Source organism: Cyprinus carpio, chromosome A18 (assembly GCF_018340385.1).
Source record: "Cyprinus carpio isolate SPL01 chromosome A18, ASM1834038v1, whole genome shotgun sequence".
Classification (NCBI taxonomy): domain Eukaryota; kingdom Metazoa; phylum Chordata; class Actinopteri; order Cypriniformes; family Cyprinidae; genus Cyprinus; species Cyprinus carpio.
Window position 1 is genome coordinate 13,381,112 of NC_056589.1, and position 16,261 is coordinate 13,397,372.

The 16,261-nt window shown below is 38.3% G+C and overlaps 3 protein-coding genes across 3 annotated transcripts; all 3 read left to right on the forward strand.

The window, feature by feature from the left end:
- The first annotated feature begins 534 nt into the window (after nucleotides 1-534).
- On the forward strand, nucleotides 535-5,590 carry LOC122148634. Its single transcript, XM_042775805.1, has 5 exons — nucleotides 535-627; nucleotides 4,209-4,409; nucleotides 4,498-4,560; nucleotides 4,729-5,461; nucleotides 5,517-5,590. Exons 1-5 carry the CDS (start codon nucleotides 535-537, stop codon nucleotides 5,588-5,590), a joined length of 1,164 nt encoding a protein of 387 aa, XP_042631739.1.
- A 335-nt stretch (nucleotides 5,591-5,925) lies between these two features.
- Nucleotides 5,926-7,053, forward strand: LOC122148635. Its single transcript, XM_042775806.1, has 3 exons — nucleotides 5,926-6,135; nucleotides 6,306-6,525; nucleotides 6,782-7,053. The coding sequence occupies exons 1-3, from the start codon at nucleotides 5,962-5,964 to the stop codon at nucleotides 7,051-7,053; spliced, it is 666 nt and encodes a 221-aa protein (XP_042631740.1). The 5' UTR covers nucleotides 5,926-5,961.
- A 5,064-nt stretch (nucleotides 7,054-12,117) lies between these two features.
- Nucleotides 12,118-15,741, forward strand: LOC109098277 (extracellular calcium-sensing receptor-like). Its single transcript, XM_042775808.1, has 4 exons — nucleotides 12,118-12,892; nucleotides 13,083-13,310; nucleotides 14,540-14,663; nucleotides 14,828-15,741. The coding sequence occupies exons 1-4, from the start codon at nucleotides 12,242-12,244 to the stop codon at nucleotides 15,739-15,741; spliced, it is 1,917 nt and encodes a 638-aa protein (XP_042631742.1). The 5' UTR covers nucleotides 12,118-12,241.
- The last annotated feature ends 520 nt before the right edge of the window (nucleotides 15,742-16,261 follow it).

The window sequence follows — 16,261 nt, forward strand, 5'->3', positions numbered from 1 at the left end:
GCTCATGGGGATGAAGCTGGGCACTTGGGGGTAAATAAGACCCGGTGATGTGTCAGTCTACCCGATACCCTGCTGCCTATGCTTTGCATACAATCTCTACTAGATCTGTGGTGAAAGCCCTTTCACAGTTTATTTCAATCTTTTGTATCCCTCACATTATACAGAGTGATAGAGCCACTAACTTTACATCACGCATGTTCAGAGAGGTGCTTGAGCAGTTGTGTGTGAAACATCAGCGTAGTAGCGCTTATCACGCCCAGAGCCAAGGTGCTCTGGAGCGTTTTCATCAGACATTGAAGTCACTTCTCAGGGGTTATTGTGTTGAGCTTAACAGAGACTGGGAGGAAGGTCTCCCATGGCTAATGTTGGCGGCACGAGAGGTAACCCAGGAGAGCACAGGATTCTCACCTAATGATTTGTTCTTTGGCCACAGAGTTTGTGGGCCTCTAGCAGTTTTGCAAGGGGAGCTGAAGTGTCCTTAACTTGTTGGACTATGTTAATGGTTTTCGTTGTAGGTTGTTTTTAGCCTGTGAGATGGCGACTAACAACCTGACTAAAGCCCAACAGAAAATTAAGAGTTGGTACGACCGTCGGGCTGAGCCAAGGGTGTTCAGTCCTGGTGATCAGGTTTTGGCATTATTGCCAATAGCCAATTCCCCTTTCATTTCAAATTACACAGGTCCCAATAGGGTTGTGCGGCAGGTGTCAGACCTGAATTATTTACATTCTACACCAAATCGTAGGCATTCCACACAGCTCACATTAATCTTTTGAAGTCCTATTACAGCATGTCTTCAGTCTCGACTCCTAGGGCCTCTTCCTACATGGTGGCAGCAAGTAGTGGTGAGGATGTGGTAGGTCCTGATAACTGTGTGTTGCAACCTCGTTTGAGTAACTCTGAGAAACTGGCAGAGTAGAATACTTTGTTTGGGCATTTGTCAGATGAACGGGCATCAGAAATGATGTCTCTGTTGTCTGCTTTTCCCTACTTGTTTTCAGATACACCATCATGTACTCATTTAATTGACCATGATATTGATGTCGGTGATGCGGAACCAATAAGACAGCGGTTCTATCGGGTGTCACCAGACAAACAGCGACATCTAGAGGTAGAGGTGAAGTACTTGTTAGATAATAGGTTGGCAAAGCCAAAAAAAATATTGGTCAGTAAACCTGATGGGACATACAGATTATGTACCGATTACCGTAAACTGAATAACATCACAAAATCAGATTCTTTTCCACTCCCAAGGGTTGAAGATTGTGTTGATCTGGTAGGATCCACAAGGTTTTTGAGTAAATTTGAGGTTATTAAAAAAAAAGGTTATTACCAAGTCCCTTTGTCATCTCGGGCTCAGGAGGTTTCAGCCTTCATAACACCATCTGGTTTGTATTCCTACTCTGTTATGAGTTTTGTTTTACGAAACGCACCAGCCACATTTCAACGACAGAAACCGTGTAGTTTCTGGTTTGCAGGGGTGCGCGGTGTACCTCGATGATGTGGTCGATTCTCGTCCAGAGTTAAATTGCTCAAAAAGGGGCGGTACTCCACAGAACATGACTTGATGCTGATTGGACTATATATCCAGGGGCAGAACAAGCAGTGTAGAACAATGACAGCTGTGACAGAAAAAAAAACAAACAAAAAAAAAAAACTTTGGTGCACTTTGGTGGTGCGTTGCCCAATCGCCCTAATGAAGACACTGTCAAGGATCTAGGAAGGAGGACCCAATTGCAGTGAGTTAACAATGGTTTATTGATAAAACAGACTGATACAAGAGGGTAGTGAAGTGCACAAATACCACAACAGGAACAGCTAGGGAAGGCCACTGGGTCAGCTTCAGAAAACAACTCCCAGAATACATTGGCAACAGAGGGGGCAGCAAGACCAGGCTGATGGAGAAGACCACACAAGGCACCATAGAGCAGAGCTCAGACATTTGGTGACCGCCGACTCTGAAGCTGACCAAGTGCCAGGCAGGTAGAACCAGGGCAGGACACACGGGAACAGGTCAGAAACTCCAACACAAGACTAGACAGGACAAAGCTCCACAGAAACAAGTTAAACCCAAGATAAGGGAAAATATAAACCAATAAACTAATAAAGAGTAAAGTAACAAAATAAGAAATAATTACCAATTTAACCAACTTAAAGAATCAAACAAAACCAAGAATCAGGACTAGAAAAACTAAATAAATATTACAAGTAAAAGCAAAAGCAAAAACAAACAGATTACTAACCTAAGGAGCAAGACAAGAAGATGGAACTACAAGGACTAGACAAAACAAGGGCACAAGACCAACCAGACAGGGAGACACAGGCACATATTCAGCCACATCCACAGACAGCTACAAAGACGGTGACAGAGGGTGTGAAAATGGCCACGAACTAGCAAACACAAAAGGGTAAGGGGCACAATAAATAGGGAGGAAAACACATGAGGAACAGGTGAGCACAATTAGACTAACAAGGCTAACAAGAGGGTGACGTAGAAAGGAAACAAGGAGGGGCTAAGGGAGCACATGGCCGAGAAAACAAATTAACAAGGCCATGTGCTGACACAAGACAAACAAGAAACAAAACACAAAACCCAGTGACAGTGCAAAACCCTGACAGAAACTGCCCCTGCTGATTATTAAATTTTTGTGAGTATAAATTTGTTCTTCACCCGCTGATTTTTTTAAAAATAAAATGTAGATCTTCTCAGTTGTGTGAAAGAATGAGGTAATAATCAAAGTTTTATAAAATGTTATTTACCTTTAAAATAAAATATCTGGTAACACTTTATTTTAAGGTGTCCTTGTTACACGTTACATGTACTTAATATTATAATAACAATTAATTTTGCATAATTACATGCAAGTAACCCTAAACCAAACCCTAATCCTAACCATGTAAGTACATGTAGTTAATTAATATAACTCAGTACTTAAAGGAATACTCCACCGTTTTTTCATATTAAACTATGTTATTCCCTTAACTAAGACGAGTTGATACATACCTCTCTCGTCTCAGTGCGTGCACTAAATCGCTCTGTCTTGCGGCGAAACTTTGTTAGCACTTAGCTTAGCCCAGTTCATTCAATAGGGGCCAAGCAGAGAAGCTACCAAACACCTCCACGTTTTCCCTATTTAAATACAGTTACTCGAGTAGTGTAACTCGACCTAGGACGGTGACACAAAATAAAACGTTGCGCTTTTCTAAGCATGTAAAATGGATAACTATATTGTATGGCGGAATACCACAGCAAGTGCTCGGGAGCACTTTGACTTGGCGCAGTAATATCTTCACTCGTGAAAAGTCCTCTCACCGGCCCCCCGCTCCCTCTCTCCTCCCTCTCATTTCTGTCAATAGAACCAACGTGACCTGCACCAGTAGTAATAATTTGAGCAGAGTTGATGAAGTATCAGGTTGTAGGAAGATAGTTTTTGGACAATCATGGTTATAACGTGCATCGTAAAGGGTTGTGATAACAAGGAGAAGGTATATAGTGCCGTCATGTTTCACAGAATTCCAACTCACCACACACAGCCGAGAGCTTGGTTAGCTGCTTTGAACAAGAATCCAAAAATACCGTTGATGACTCTGAAGAAGTGGCGTGTTTGCTCCGAGCATTTCACACTGGAGGACTATACCTGCACAGGAACACGCCTAAAGGATGAGGCTACACCGACAATATTTAAATCACTAACACAACAAAGTGGATCATCACCCAACGCTGTAAGTGTACTTTTGCATGGTATTTGGTTGTCCTGAAAGTGTCAGTAACCTTAGCTGAGTAACATAAGTTAGCTGTGAAATCAGTGCACTTCTGAGACAGGCAATAAGAAGTGACTGTTTGATTTACATAAGGACTGAGCTCAGAAATAAAAATGTAGTATAAGCCTAAAACCGTACAAGCCCGTAGTATAACGTTATAGTGTCAACAAATCTGATTCTCTGTATCATGAGACTGCAAGGTTACGTTTACCATGCTAATACCTTGACTAATGGTACGGGGAGGGGTATTTTTGTCTCAGGTGAAACACTGAAAGAGTAGGCTACTGTCTACTTATGTAATACCCTGTAACAATACTTTATACAATACTCACTGGGAAGAATGTAAAAAATATATAAATATAAATTTTGGTAGTGTTTTTATTTGCTTTCCAAAAAAATAATTCTTGTCATTGTTATTTCTGTCATAATTGTGTCAATTATTATACAGGCAGAGTTGAATGACATACAGCAAGATCTGCCAGAACAAGAGAAAAACTTTTTTGTTGGTGTACCTCATTCAACCCCCCAGAAGCACAGAGCTGAAGAGCCTACTGCTACATTCAAAGTGCCCTTGTCTGTACAGTTAACCAGTCCTTTACGTTCAAGCAAACCAGCTGTTGCCCTGGCTCCCACATGGACAATGCAATCGGTAAGCTAATGAATCTTCATGTTTTATACAGACTTACTGTATGATTGCAATATGACCTACATTTCTTTGACATCTGATTCATGTCTAGGACACTGCATTGACATCCACAATGATGGTCATGTGTAGACCAAGAAAAAGTCTTGGATTTGAGGTGAGTGACCAGCTTCTATGTTTGCTATCAATAATCCATAATACAATTTATGGAAACCATTACACTTTATTTCCTATCAAGTCATGTAATTGTTTACTCAAGATGTACTGGATGTGGCACTGGTATGCAAAACCAATGCATATTTTTATTATTATTTGTCTACAACAGGAAACACACCACATTGAAGCTACTGTGATGGATATGAGTGCAACATCAGTGTTTGATGTCAGCATGACCTCAGAGCCTGCTGTCGATACCGCAGACACCAGCTTTGTGCCAAATTCAAGCCCCTCCACCACCACCACGGGTAGCTTTTCAAGCATCTCTGGACAAGCCAGAGGTTGGAAGGAGAGGAAGTGGATTGTAAATGAGTCTAGACTCCTGGAACTCTTTCAGAAATGTACAACCTGTGGTGCTGCGATGTGTGACCTGAACCAAACAGTAACACAGTTCGGCAGTAGAATCAATATAAATTGGCAATGCAGCAATGGCCATATGGGACAATGGGAGTCATGTCCCAATATATGTGGAATGGCGGAAAATAACCTTTTCGCAGCAGCTGCCACTCTCTTTACCGGCTCAACATACACTGACATAGCTGACTGGGCTGGACTTTTCAACCTGCAGTTGCCCCTGGAGTCAACTTTTTACAACATACAGGCAAGCTACCTGCTCCCAGTGATTGAGAAATCATACACACAACAGGAGAACATAATCAAAGCAAGATTAATTTGCCAAAGCGAAGACGGTGAAGGAGTGCAGCTAAGTGGAGACGGCAGAAGTGACAGCCCTGGACACTCCAGCAAATACAACACATATTCTTTTATCGATGACTCCACTAACCAGATCGTGGGGTTTGAGATGATGCAGGTAAATTGTCATTTATTTCCACAAATCTATGGTAAATTCTATAACATGTTTTTAAATGTCATCATGCATTCATTTGTGCTCTATAGGTTTCCCAGGCCTCCAGTTCGGTCGCAATGGAACCACTGGCCTTCAAGAAAGGCCTGGAGAAGATCCTGGATGAGGGCATTGATGTAAAAGTGGTCACCACAGACCGGCATCCGTCCATAAGAAAAATTATGAGAGAAGAATATCCTCATATCATTCATCAATTTGATCCATGGCATGTCGCCAAAGGTTAGTTTACTGTTAGTCTAAACTGTATAGCTATAAAACAACCCCAAATATTTTATCTCCATTATTGTCTGTTACCAGTTTTTCACAAAAGTTTTTTTTATGGGTCTGTATAATGTGTGTGGTGCACACATTTCCATGTTTCTATAGCTAATTGTACCTAATTTGGTAGTGATGAAAAAATTAAAATGAACGCAAAAGAGACTGAAACACAATTATGTATTTAACAGATATGGCTGAAATGGTGCGCCACCATAGTCTATGCAATGCATGAGATTACCCATAGTAATTCTTTTCTATAATTTTTCAGGATTTAAAAAAAAAAAATTGGTTGCAGCATCCAACAGAAAAGAATACAATGATCTTGCTTCTTGGGTCAGGAGTGTCAGCAACCACATGTGGTGGAGCTGTTGCACCTCCAAAGGAGATGCAAAGGTATCCAAGCATGCAGAAACAGCTCATCACAAAGTGATATTCTATGTTATTATATACATCAAATGCTATATGCAGCTCAAATGTACATCAAATTTTTGGTCTTCAACATGGAAGCCAACTGTATTGTATTACAGACGGTTAAAAGTGTGCCTCTGCTCTTGTGTTTTCAGGAGCTGCTCCGACGATGGATGTCTCTCCAACACCACATCACTGGGGTTCATCGCTGGGAAGAAAACGGAATGGAATACAGATGTTTCCATCAAGACTTGTCAGTAGAGGAACAAAGAACAAATTTTCAGTACCCTTCAATGAAGGCATGCACTATGCTAGCCATTATGAATCACAATGAGAATCACTCCACAAAGCGGGAACAGGCAACAACAGCAGCTGGTGGGTACTAAAGGAATGCAAATTACTGTAGTCACTGTGTATTTTCCCGTTTCTTCTCTATGTGTCATCCATACATGAACATGATCTTCAAATAAATGCTGGCACAGATATGACTGACTAATGAATTTTTTTTTTTTACATTTGCATATAAAACATAAATAGCCACAGTCCTAACTTTTGTAATAAAATTATAAATATCAAAATTATACATTTACTATACTTCCAGCACGTTAGTTCATACTATTTTTGATTTCAGGCCTCACAAGACACAATGTTGTCTTTCAAAAGCAACCAAAGCACTGGATTGCTAGACCAATCTATGTGAAGACGACTCAAAAATTCAGAGATGACCTCATGGACAGAGTGATCCAAAGAAAACTTGACCCCACAATCAGATTCAAAGACGCATCATCCCGTATCCAAATACCTCGCCTAGCTGCCAACATTGCATTGCAAACAAAGCCCAGCAAAGAGGAGGTCATACAGTCACACACCTCAAGATTCAAAGGTCCATCGGAGCCATTGTAACTCTTGCTTTACAGCTGACATGAAAAAGAACCTGTGCCATTGAAAAACCACAGGAGGGGACTTGTACTTGCATAGCAAGTGTAGAAGGCAAATGTCAGTTATTATAGTTAATATTTTTGTTGTTATATTGTTAACCTTTTCAGTGGTGAGTTTAAAATATTCTAGCGGTCCCCCCAGAGTGAGTTTTTTTAAGACGACCGTTATTTTAGAACGTTCCCCTTACTGTTTCCATGGCGACGCGTCAGGCTTGTCCCGTGACACACCGCGTCTACAATAACACTGTATGACAGCTGGATCGCTTTTATTTCGTTTTTCCTTTTTTAATTTCAAATATTCACAAACTTGCATACCATGTCATGAACAATCCGATATTCCGATTCATAAATATGTGTAAATGAAGTGTGTTTGGTCGTTTAAAAACCTTTCTAAATGATCTTGATCTGTAATGTGAGACGGGCGCCGCCATGTTTGTTCGCGCTGCAGTTCAGAGAATCCTGTCAGTCAGATTAACAGCACGTGAATTCATTAATTTCTCCCGAAATACAGGTAATAAGTGGCCGGTGAACTGGGAGAAGAATAGATTGAACTTTATAGTTACTTACACTATGTGTATCTGATATGAATAAAAAACATCTGCAAATTAAATTTGAATGGATTATTATTGTTGCTTCCATAGACATATGCGTGTATTATTCAAACTCTAAATGTATTGTTTTACTAGTATTTCTGTGTATTTAAATGTCTGAAACCTAAAATATGAATTATGTGGTTAAGAACACTACATAGTTGTGATAATATGACAAGAGCAGTGCACGTCTGTCTCTGGCTCAGCGCCAGCCAACGCGCGAAAACGCAGTTTGAATTTGGCAGTTATGCGACGTCACCGAACGTTCTAAATCCCATATGTGGGACCATATGCCCAGGGGCACGGAAATAAGAATCCCATATGTGGGACCGTACCGCTCAAAAGGTTAAACAAATTACGTATTTACCAAATTTGTGACTTCACTTATGTTTGAACAAATCTGACAAAACACCTTTTGCCTAGAGAACACATGGCCTATCCTATTTACTATGGGATTGAATTGAAATAAAGATCCTTGATGTTGCATGAGTGATTATATCAGAAGCCATTTGATTTAGCAAACGAGATAAAAGTATCACTCTAGATGTTGTAGGTTCAAAGCTTTATTTATACACATCAAATATAGGAAACTGAATTGAATACAAATGAGGAAATTGAAAATAAAAAAGTGATAGAAAGACATCTACATAACGGTTGTAATATAGAAAAATATACAAACATACAAGCTGCAGTGCAATTGTCCCACAGATGTCTGTGAAACATGTAAACATAATTTAGGTCTGAACTCAGGGCCCAGCACATATTGTCCAGTAACAGTCATATGCCTACATATCCATTGCCTCATGTAGTTCTTGAAATCCAACATAGACACCGGACTCAGAAGGATATCTTTGTCGTATAGTCCCGACCACACATGATGGCAGTGGTTTCCGATTGCCTCTGCCCAAAGTTTCGCCCTGTAGGGCCCATTCCAGCACTATCCGGTAGGAAACCAACCTATTTTGACTGAGAAGACAGAGATAGGCTAAGTATATACATTTATAAATGAAAACATGATACATAGGCATATTTCAATGGTTTCAGATAGCACTTACTCTGAGGATAGCTGGCCATCTGGTCCACTCAGGTGGGTCGTTTCCTCCAATTGACTTTGTCACGATGAAAGAAAAATTTGACGACTGCCGGGTGAATCATCGCTGCAAACGAGTTGCTTGCCGCGACACAGGCGATTTGTCCAGGGTCTTCTGGATCTACATTGACCCCCACCATCGATGGCAACACCTGGTCCCATTCTGAACAGCACAGGCTCTCAATTTCGGTCGGCATCTGTTCGCAACAGTCACACTTGCACCACCAATTGCTGTTTGCCCGTGTTCTTTCGCTGGCTCCGGTCTGTTCTGGTTCGTATCTTTTTTCCCTCTCACTGTCCATAAGAGCTAATTCCCCCTCCGTGTACTCGGGTTCAAAGAGATATGGCTCTGGGTCTGCTACAAACAAGTCATAATCATCTACAAAAATCCGCCATTGCAAATGATCTCTTGCAGTTTGCTAATAGCACAGGTGGTAAAAGTCACGTTGGTTCTAATGACGGAAATGAGAGGGAGGAAGAGAGGGAGCGGGGGCAGGTGAGAGGACTTTTCACGAGTGAAGATATTACTGCGCCAAGTCAAAGTGCTCCCGAGCACTTGCTATGGTATTCCGCCATACAATATAGTTATCCATTTTACACGCTTAGAAAAGCGCAACGTTTTGTTTTGTATCACTGTCCTAGGTCGAGTTACACTACTCGAGTAACTGTATTTAAATAGGGAAAACGTGGAGGTGTTTGGTAGCTTCTCTGCTTGGCCCCTATTGAATGAACTGGGCTAAGCTAAGTGCTAACAAAGTTTCTCCGCAAGACAGACCGATTTAGTGCACGCACTGAGACGAGAGAGGTATGTATCAACTCGTCTTAGTTAAGGGAATAACATAGTTTAATATGAAAAAACGGTGGAGTATCCCTTTAAATGTATAATTACACTGTAACAAGGACATCTTAAAATAAAGTGAAACCAAATATCTATTTTTACATGATTAATTACATTTAATTACCCATTAAAAGATTTTGATTCATGTATGAACCACCTGTGATTCACATCTACCTGCTCATGCACCCATATTTGTGTAAAGTCTTATTGACACTTTTGGGTAAATAAGGGCAAAACGTATAAGATATAATACCTTTAATTTCCTTGTGCATGGCGGTATCACTACTTTTGTAGCATGAATAAACAGAAAAAAAAAATTAGGTGCCATGCAGTAATTGCACTACTCATCACAAATGTTGGAGTAAAAAGAACATATACTTATAAGTATTGAGTAAATATTGCTAATGACTTCAATACTAAGTAACACTAATAAGAAGTCAAAAAATAATAATAATAAATAATAATAAATACAGTAACTAATTACTAAAAGTAACTAATAGTTTTTATTGTAGCGCAATCTCTTATAGGCTTATGTGTAAATTAGGCCTGTCACAACACCACATATTTCACTACATGATTATCACGGGAGAACAATCACAATAACGATATATCACAATATCTATAGTCTTATGGGAGTAGTTGTTTTAAAGAAATCTATATATGAGAGTAGCTGTTAAAGATGTTTAGACGAGCCCTTTATAAAGCAAGCAAAACAAACACTGCAAATTAATAAAAGAACACGTTATAAAGACACTTCGTATTTAATTTAATTTGATGATTTCGTAATTGCATTTTATACTTACAGTTAAACATTTGCATAGGGTCTTTGTTTTGATCTGAGTTTTTGTTGCATTTACAATGTTATGATCAGCAGGCATCACCAGCATGTGGCGTTTTGAGTGATTTGAAAAAGTGAATCATTTTGCAAATCAAATGGTTCAGTTGATTTAAAGCTTCGAAAGGGTTAATTTCTCTCATCAGTACAGCGTCAGAGTATAACAGTTTATGAAAATAACCATGTATTACCCCAAACTCGAATTAAAGAGTCAATCGAGTTTTGGAATAACTTCTTTCTGTGAACTGATGAGGCTTCTATACAGTATTCCACACAGTGCTAAAGGCTATGTTGATTATCTTTGCATTATAAATTAACATTATCCTTATAAAAAATGCCAGAGATGACTTGAACACAAATAAACCATACTGTTGCAATCATGTTTTAATTCTCTTCATGTTTCAACAGTAAAACATTTCTTTCTGCATTTTATTCAGCTACAGTGATAGCTGGATGCCTTTGTCCATATAAAGAATTTTCCTGGAATGTCATTTGTTTTATTACTCCTATGAATTTCCCTTGTGAACTTACCATGCAAAGGCACCATCTGGCGTCGGTTATGAACAAAACATATCACACATGAGAGTTTAGCACTGTGTACTTTTAAAATAACATGGTTATCGCTAATACTAGTATATCATACCCCTAATTAACATGATAATGATATATCCTTTTTTTTTTTTTTTTTATATCACGGCCATCATTAATACTGGCATATCGCAACACCCATGGTGTAAATATCAATAATTTTTTGATTTCCCATTTCTTTACCCATTTTATCCCTATGAGTTCATTGGCTGTGTTTAAAATCATTCATCCATATAAATTATGTATATAAAAGTTCAAATACTGTATCAGATCATTTGCATCGGTAGGGGCAGTGGAGCTCAATCAGGGATGCTTCTCTTCCTTTACACACTCCTCCTTTTCCATTACCTTCAGACAAAGGTAAACACACTTTGCCGAATGATGGCAGACCCCAAGCACCCACTGCTTTCCAAGGATGGAGATGTAACTATTGGAGGAATTTTTGCAGTCCACAGTAAATTAGCATTATCTTCATTTGAGTTTAGAGAAAAACCTCAGCTTCTATCATGCTCCAGGTTTGTTAAATTGAAAACTTTGAGAAACATTAGAAAATATGATTTATTAAGTCGTATTAAGTTTTATTCAATGGCATCTAGCAATGTATTTATTAACATATTTTTGTAATGATTACGCTTACTATTACACTTTATGTATAATTTTCCACCTTATGTATGCATTTATTTATTTATTTTATGTTTTTTTTTTCACAGTGTAAATCTAAGAGATTTCCGGATGGCTCAGATTATGATTTTCGCCATTGAGGAAATTAACAGAAGTGAAAGTTTGCTCCCAAATGTTTCTGTTGGCTACCAAATTTATGATAACTGTGGTTCAAGACTGTTTTCTATGAATTCAACTATGGCACTGATGAATGGTCAGGAGTTTGCAGCAGAGGACAGATGCAATGGACAATCACTTATTCATGCTATCATAGGAGAATCTGAGTCTTCAGCTACAGTAATTCTGTCCAGAACCACAGGATCTTTTAAAATTCCAGTGGTAAGGAGCAATAACACTAAATGTTTGACACAATCACCATTCTGATGACTGTTTCATTGTGTTCTGTTCTTCATTTTCTCTCTCTCCATTTCTTTCCCTCTCTTTAAGATAAGTCAGTCAGCCACATGTGACTGTCTCAGTAATAGGAAAGATTACCCCTCTTTTTTCAGGACTATTGCTAGTGATTACCACCAGAGCAGAGCACTTGCATACATGGTCAAGCACTTTGGCTGGTCTTGGGTAGGAGCTGTGAACACTGACAATGATTATGGAAACTATGGAATGAACATATTCCTCAATACAGCCCAGGAGGAGGGGATTTGTGTAGAGTACTCTGTGAAATTCTACCGAACAGAGACAGAAAAACTTAAAAAAGTGGTAGACATAATAAAACAAGGCACTGCAAAAGTTATTGTTGCATTTCTTACCAGTTTTGAGATGAACAATCTACTTGAGCAGTTAAGTGTTCAGAACATTACAGGCCTACAAATGATTGGTGTGGAAGCATGGATAACTGCAAAGAGTTTGATCACTTCAAAGAGTTTTCGATTTTTGGGAGGGTCACTGGGGTTTGCAGTGAGAAAAATCAATATTGAAGGGTTTTCAGATTATGTCATAAAAGAATTCTGGGACACAGCTTTTCCATGTTCACAAACTGAGAGGAATTCTTCTCAATATGCACTAAATTGCAGTGGATATCAGGATCTACTTCCATTGAAAAACTATAATGAAGATGTGCCAGAACAAAGATATGCTAGCAACGTCTATAAAGCAGTTTATGCTGTGGCTCATTCAGTACACAGTCTACTGAATTGCAGAGAACAAAAAGGTTGTGAGAAAGGCCTGACAATACAACCACAGCAGGTAAGCAACCAAGTAAATAAATAAATTAATACATACATACATACAAACATAAATAACGAAAGAAAAAAAGAAAACAAGCAAAATGAATAAAATCAGTGCTAGAAGGGCAGACGGAGAGCAAGACGTTATACCTATGAATCTGGAAATGTGTTAAATATTTCAAAGATGATACAAATCTGTCTATTGCTAGGTGGTTGAGGCTCTGAAAAAAACTAATTTTACCGTAAAGTTTGGAGATCATGTGTGGTTTGACAGCACTGGTGGTGCAGTGGCCCAGTATGAAATTGTGAACTGGCAGCAGGACTCTGATGGATCAATCCAGTTTAACCCAGTGGGATATTATGATGCCTCACTGCCCCCTGACCAGCGCTTTGTGCTCAACACTGAAAACATAATCTGGGTTGGAGGACAGCTGGGGGTAAATGGCAGTTATCTGTTTTGTTTTAACTGGTGCATGGAAAAAACTACTTTGCAATAATGCATAACCGCAGCTATATGCTTGTATGCTGGTTCATTATGAATACTTCTTGTGAATAAAACAATATTCTATAAAAGTGCTGTTATAAAAAATGAGCAACAATACTCAGCACCGAGACCCTTAAATCTCTAGTTGATTCACTTTGTCACTAATTGCCCTTAATTTCAATTGGTAATCATTTTTATTGACATTTTCTTGAAATTAATTCTTAAAAATCATACTGGAAATAACTGTTGTGCCTAGGAATTAATGTTTGTTTTCCAGTTGATTCACAGAGTTGACGCACGTAAATGTATATCATATTAGCTTCTTACAAACAAACTTACACTACTCTATTTTGAACAATATTTAGGTATTTTTATTCTTCAGAGTAGGTATAAATAACTATACAAAATGTTCATTTGCAACAGATAACACATATAACGTAGCATATTAAGCATGTTCAACATATAGCATGTTCTGAACCCTAAACGTTTTGTCCCAAAAGCGGGTATTATCCACTGTCAAGGAATCGTGAGTTCACGTTTTACAGAAACCAGAAAGCACCCTTGTTGTTTGTGAACACAACCGATAAGTCCATTTTAGCAAACCATCGCACAGTAATCAGGTCAGGTGACAAGGCTGCTAGTCAGGACATGCTGGCTGAGAGGAGTTTTGTCTAAAGGAGTTTCATCAAAGCTGACTAAAAGTGATTGAGGATGGACAATTTTTTTCACGGAACCTTGCTTAAGCAGCACGTTACAGTGGTGAAGGAAAAGCTCCATGTATTGCATGTAATCACAACAACAAAGTTTGTCAGGAGTCATATTGTCAGATAAGGAGAATTAGTACATTGTCAGATAAGGAGATTACAATTATTAACTGTGTTATCTGCTTTTGCCAAAAAATGATTGTTGGAGTTATCTGCTTTTACTAAAAAACAAAAAATGTTTAATATATGTAAAAAATATACTTTCAATGAACTTTTGTAAGTTATTTAGTTATTATCACTTAATCAAAAACAACCCAACTGGAGTTTGATTGATATTACTTGGAATGCAAAAAAAAAAAAAAAAAAAAAACTTAAAATAAAATAATAATACTAATAAAATCAGAGTTATTATTATTATTTATTTATTCATTTATTTATTTTGCAAATTAACTCTTCATATGTATATTTTTCAATGTAGAAGCCAAGATCTGTGTGCAGTGAAAGCTGTCCTCCAGGTACTAGGAAAGCTACACAAAAAGGAAAACCTGTTTGCTGTTATGACTGTATTCCATGTGCAGAAGGAGAAATCAGTAATGAGACAGGTAACCTACAGCCCATTTCACATTTCCAAAGAAAACTGGTTAGTTGTTCTTTATGGATTCTTCTTCTACTATTCAGGGTGCAGTTTTTTATCAAAGGAGTTCATAAATAATAAATAAACCATTTTCCTTTTGTCTCTAACTAGCAATCACAACTTTCTTTCCAGATTCAAATAACTGCAGGCAGTGTCCAGGTGAATACTGGTCTAATGCTGAGAAAAATAAATGTATATTAAAGGCTGTAGAGTTTCTGTCATTCACAGAAGTTATGAGTATTGTGCTGGTCTTTTTCTCAATGATTGGAGCAGGATTAACTGTGCTGGTAGCCATCCTGTTTTACATCAAGAAGGACACCCCCATAGTAAAAGCAAACAACTCAGAGCTGAGCTTCCTGCTGCTCTTCTCATTGACTCTTTGTTTTCTCTGTTCACTTACTTTCATTGGTCGACCCACTGAGTGGTCCTGTATGTTGCGTCACACAGCATTTGGAATCACCTTTGTCCTCTGTATCTCCTGTGTTCTGGGGAAAACAATAGTGGTGTTAATGGCCTTCAAGGCTACACTTCCAGGAAGTAATGTCATGAAATGGTTTGGGCCTGCACAACAACGGCTCAGTGTACTTGCCTTTACACTAATACAGGTTCTTATTTGTGTGCTCTGGCTAACAATATCTCCCCCATTTCCACACAAAAATACAAAATATTATCAAGAAAAAATCATTCTTGAATGTCATCTAGGTTCTATTATAGGTTTCTCTTCTGTTCTGGGTTATATTGGCCTACTGGCTATCCTGTGCTTCATTTTGGCTTTTCTGGCTCGCACACTGCCTGATAACTTCAATGAAGCCAAATTCATCACATTCAGTATGCTCATATTCTGTGCTGTATGGATTACATTTATACCAGCTTATGTCAGTTCCCCTGGAAAATTTACTGTAGCTGTGGAGATATTTGCCATTGTAGCTTCAAGCTTTGGTTTACTATTATGCAATTTTGTGCCTAAATGTCTCATCATCCTGTTTAAGCCAGAACAAAATACAAAACAACATATGATGGGGAAAGCATCAACTAAATCCAATTAATTAATTAAAAAAAGTACAAAGAACACTAGAAATTATCTAGTCGTTGAGCACACAAATTATGCAGGTTTGCCATTAACGGTGTACAGTGTAATACAATACAGGTGTAAATTCATTGTAAATTTATTATTAAATTGTTTAATTAGGGTTTATACATAATTTCCATGACAGAGTTCAAGATAAATCCTTACTACTGGAGCTGCAAGTTTGCCAGTTTCAAAATGATTAATAAACAGCAAGCAAAAACTATGCAAAAACAACATTCTTTCCGGTGCACATGGCTTTGATTCGGTCGTAGGCACGAGGCTGCAGGCAAGCAAAGTGATAAAAAAAATGGTTTATAGTGGTTAAACATGAGATATAATTAATGTTGGCAATATCTGATAGGCAATCTTTGGTGTCATTAATCTATTATTTCTTAAAAAGCAAACAGTTTTGGGTGATGGCAAAATTTCATAGTTTTATATTTTTATATAACTTTAAGCTTTTGTACTTTTGACTGAATTGCTTAGCAACTTTTAAA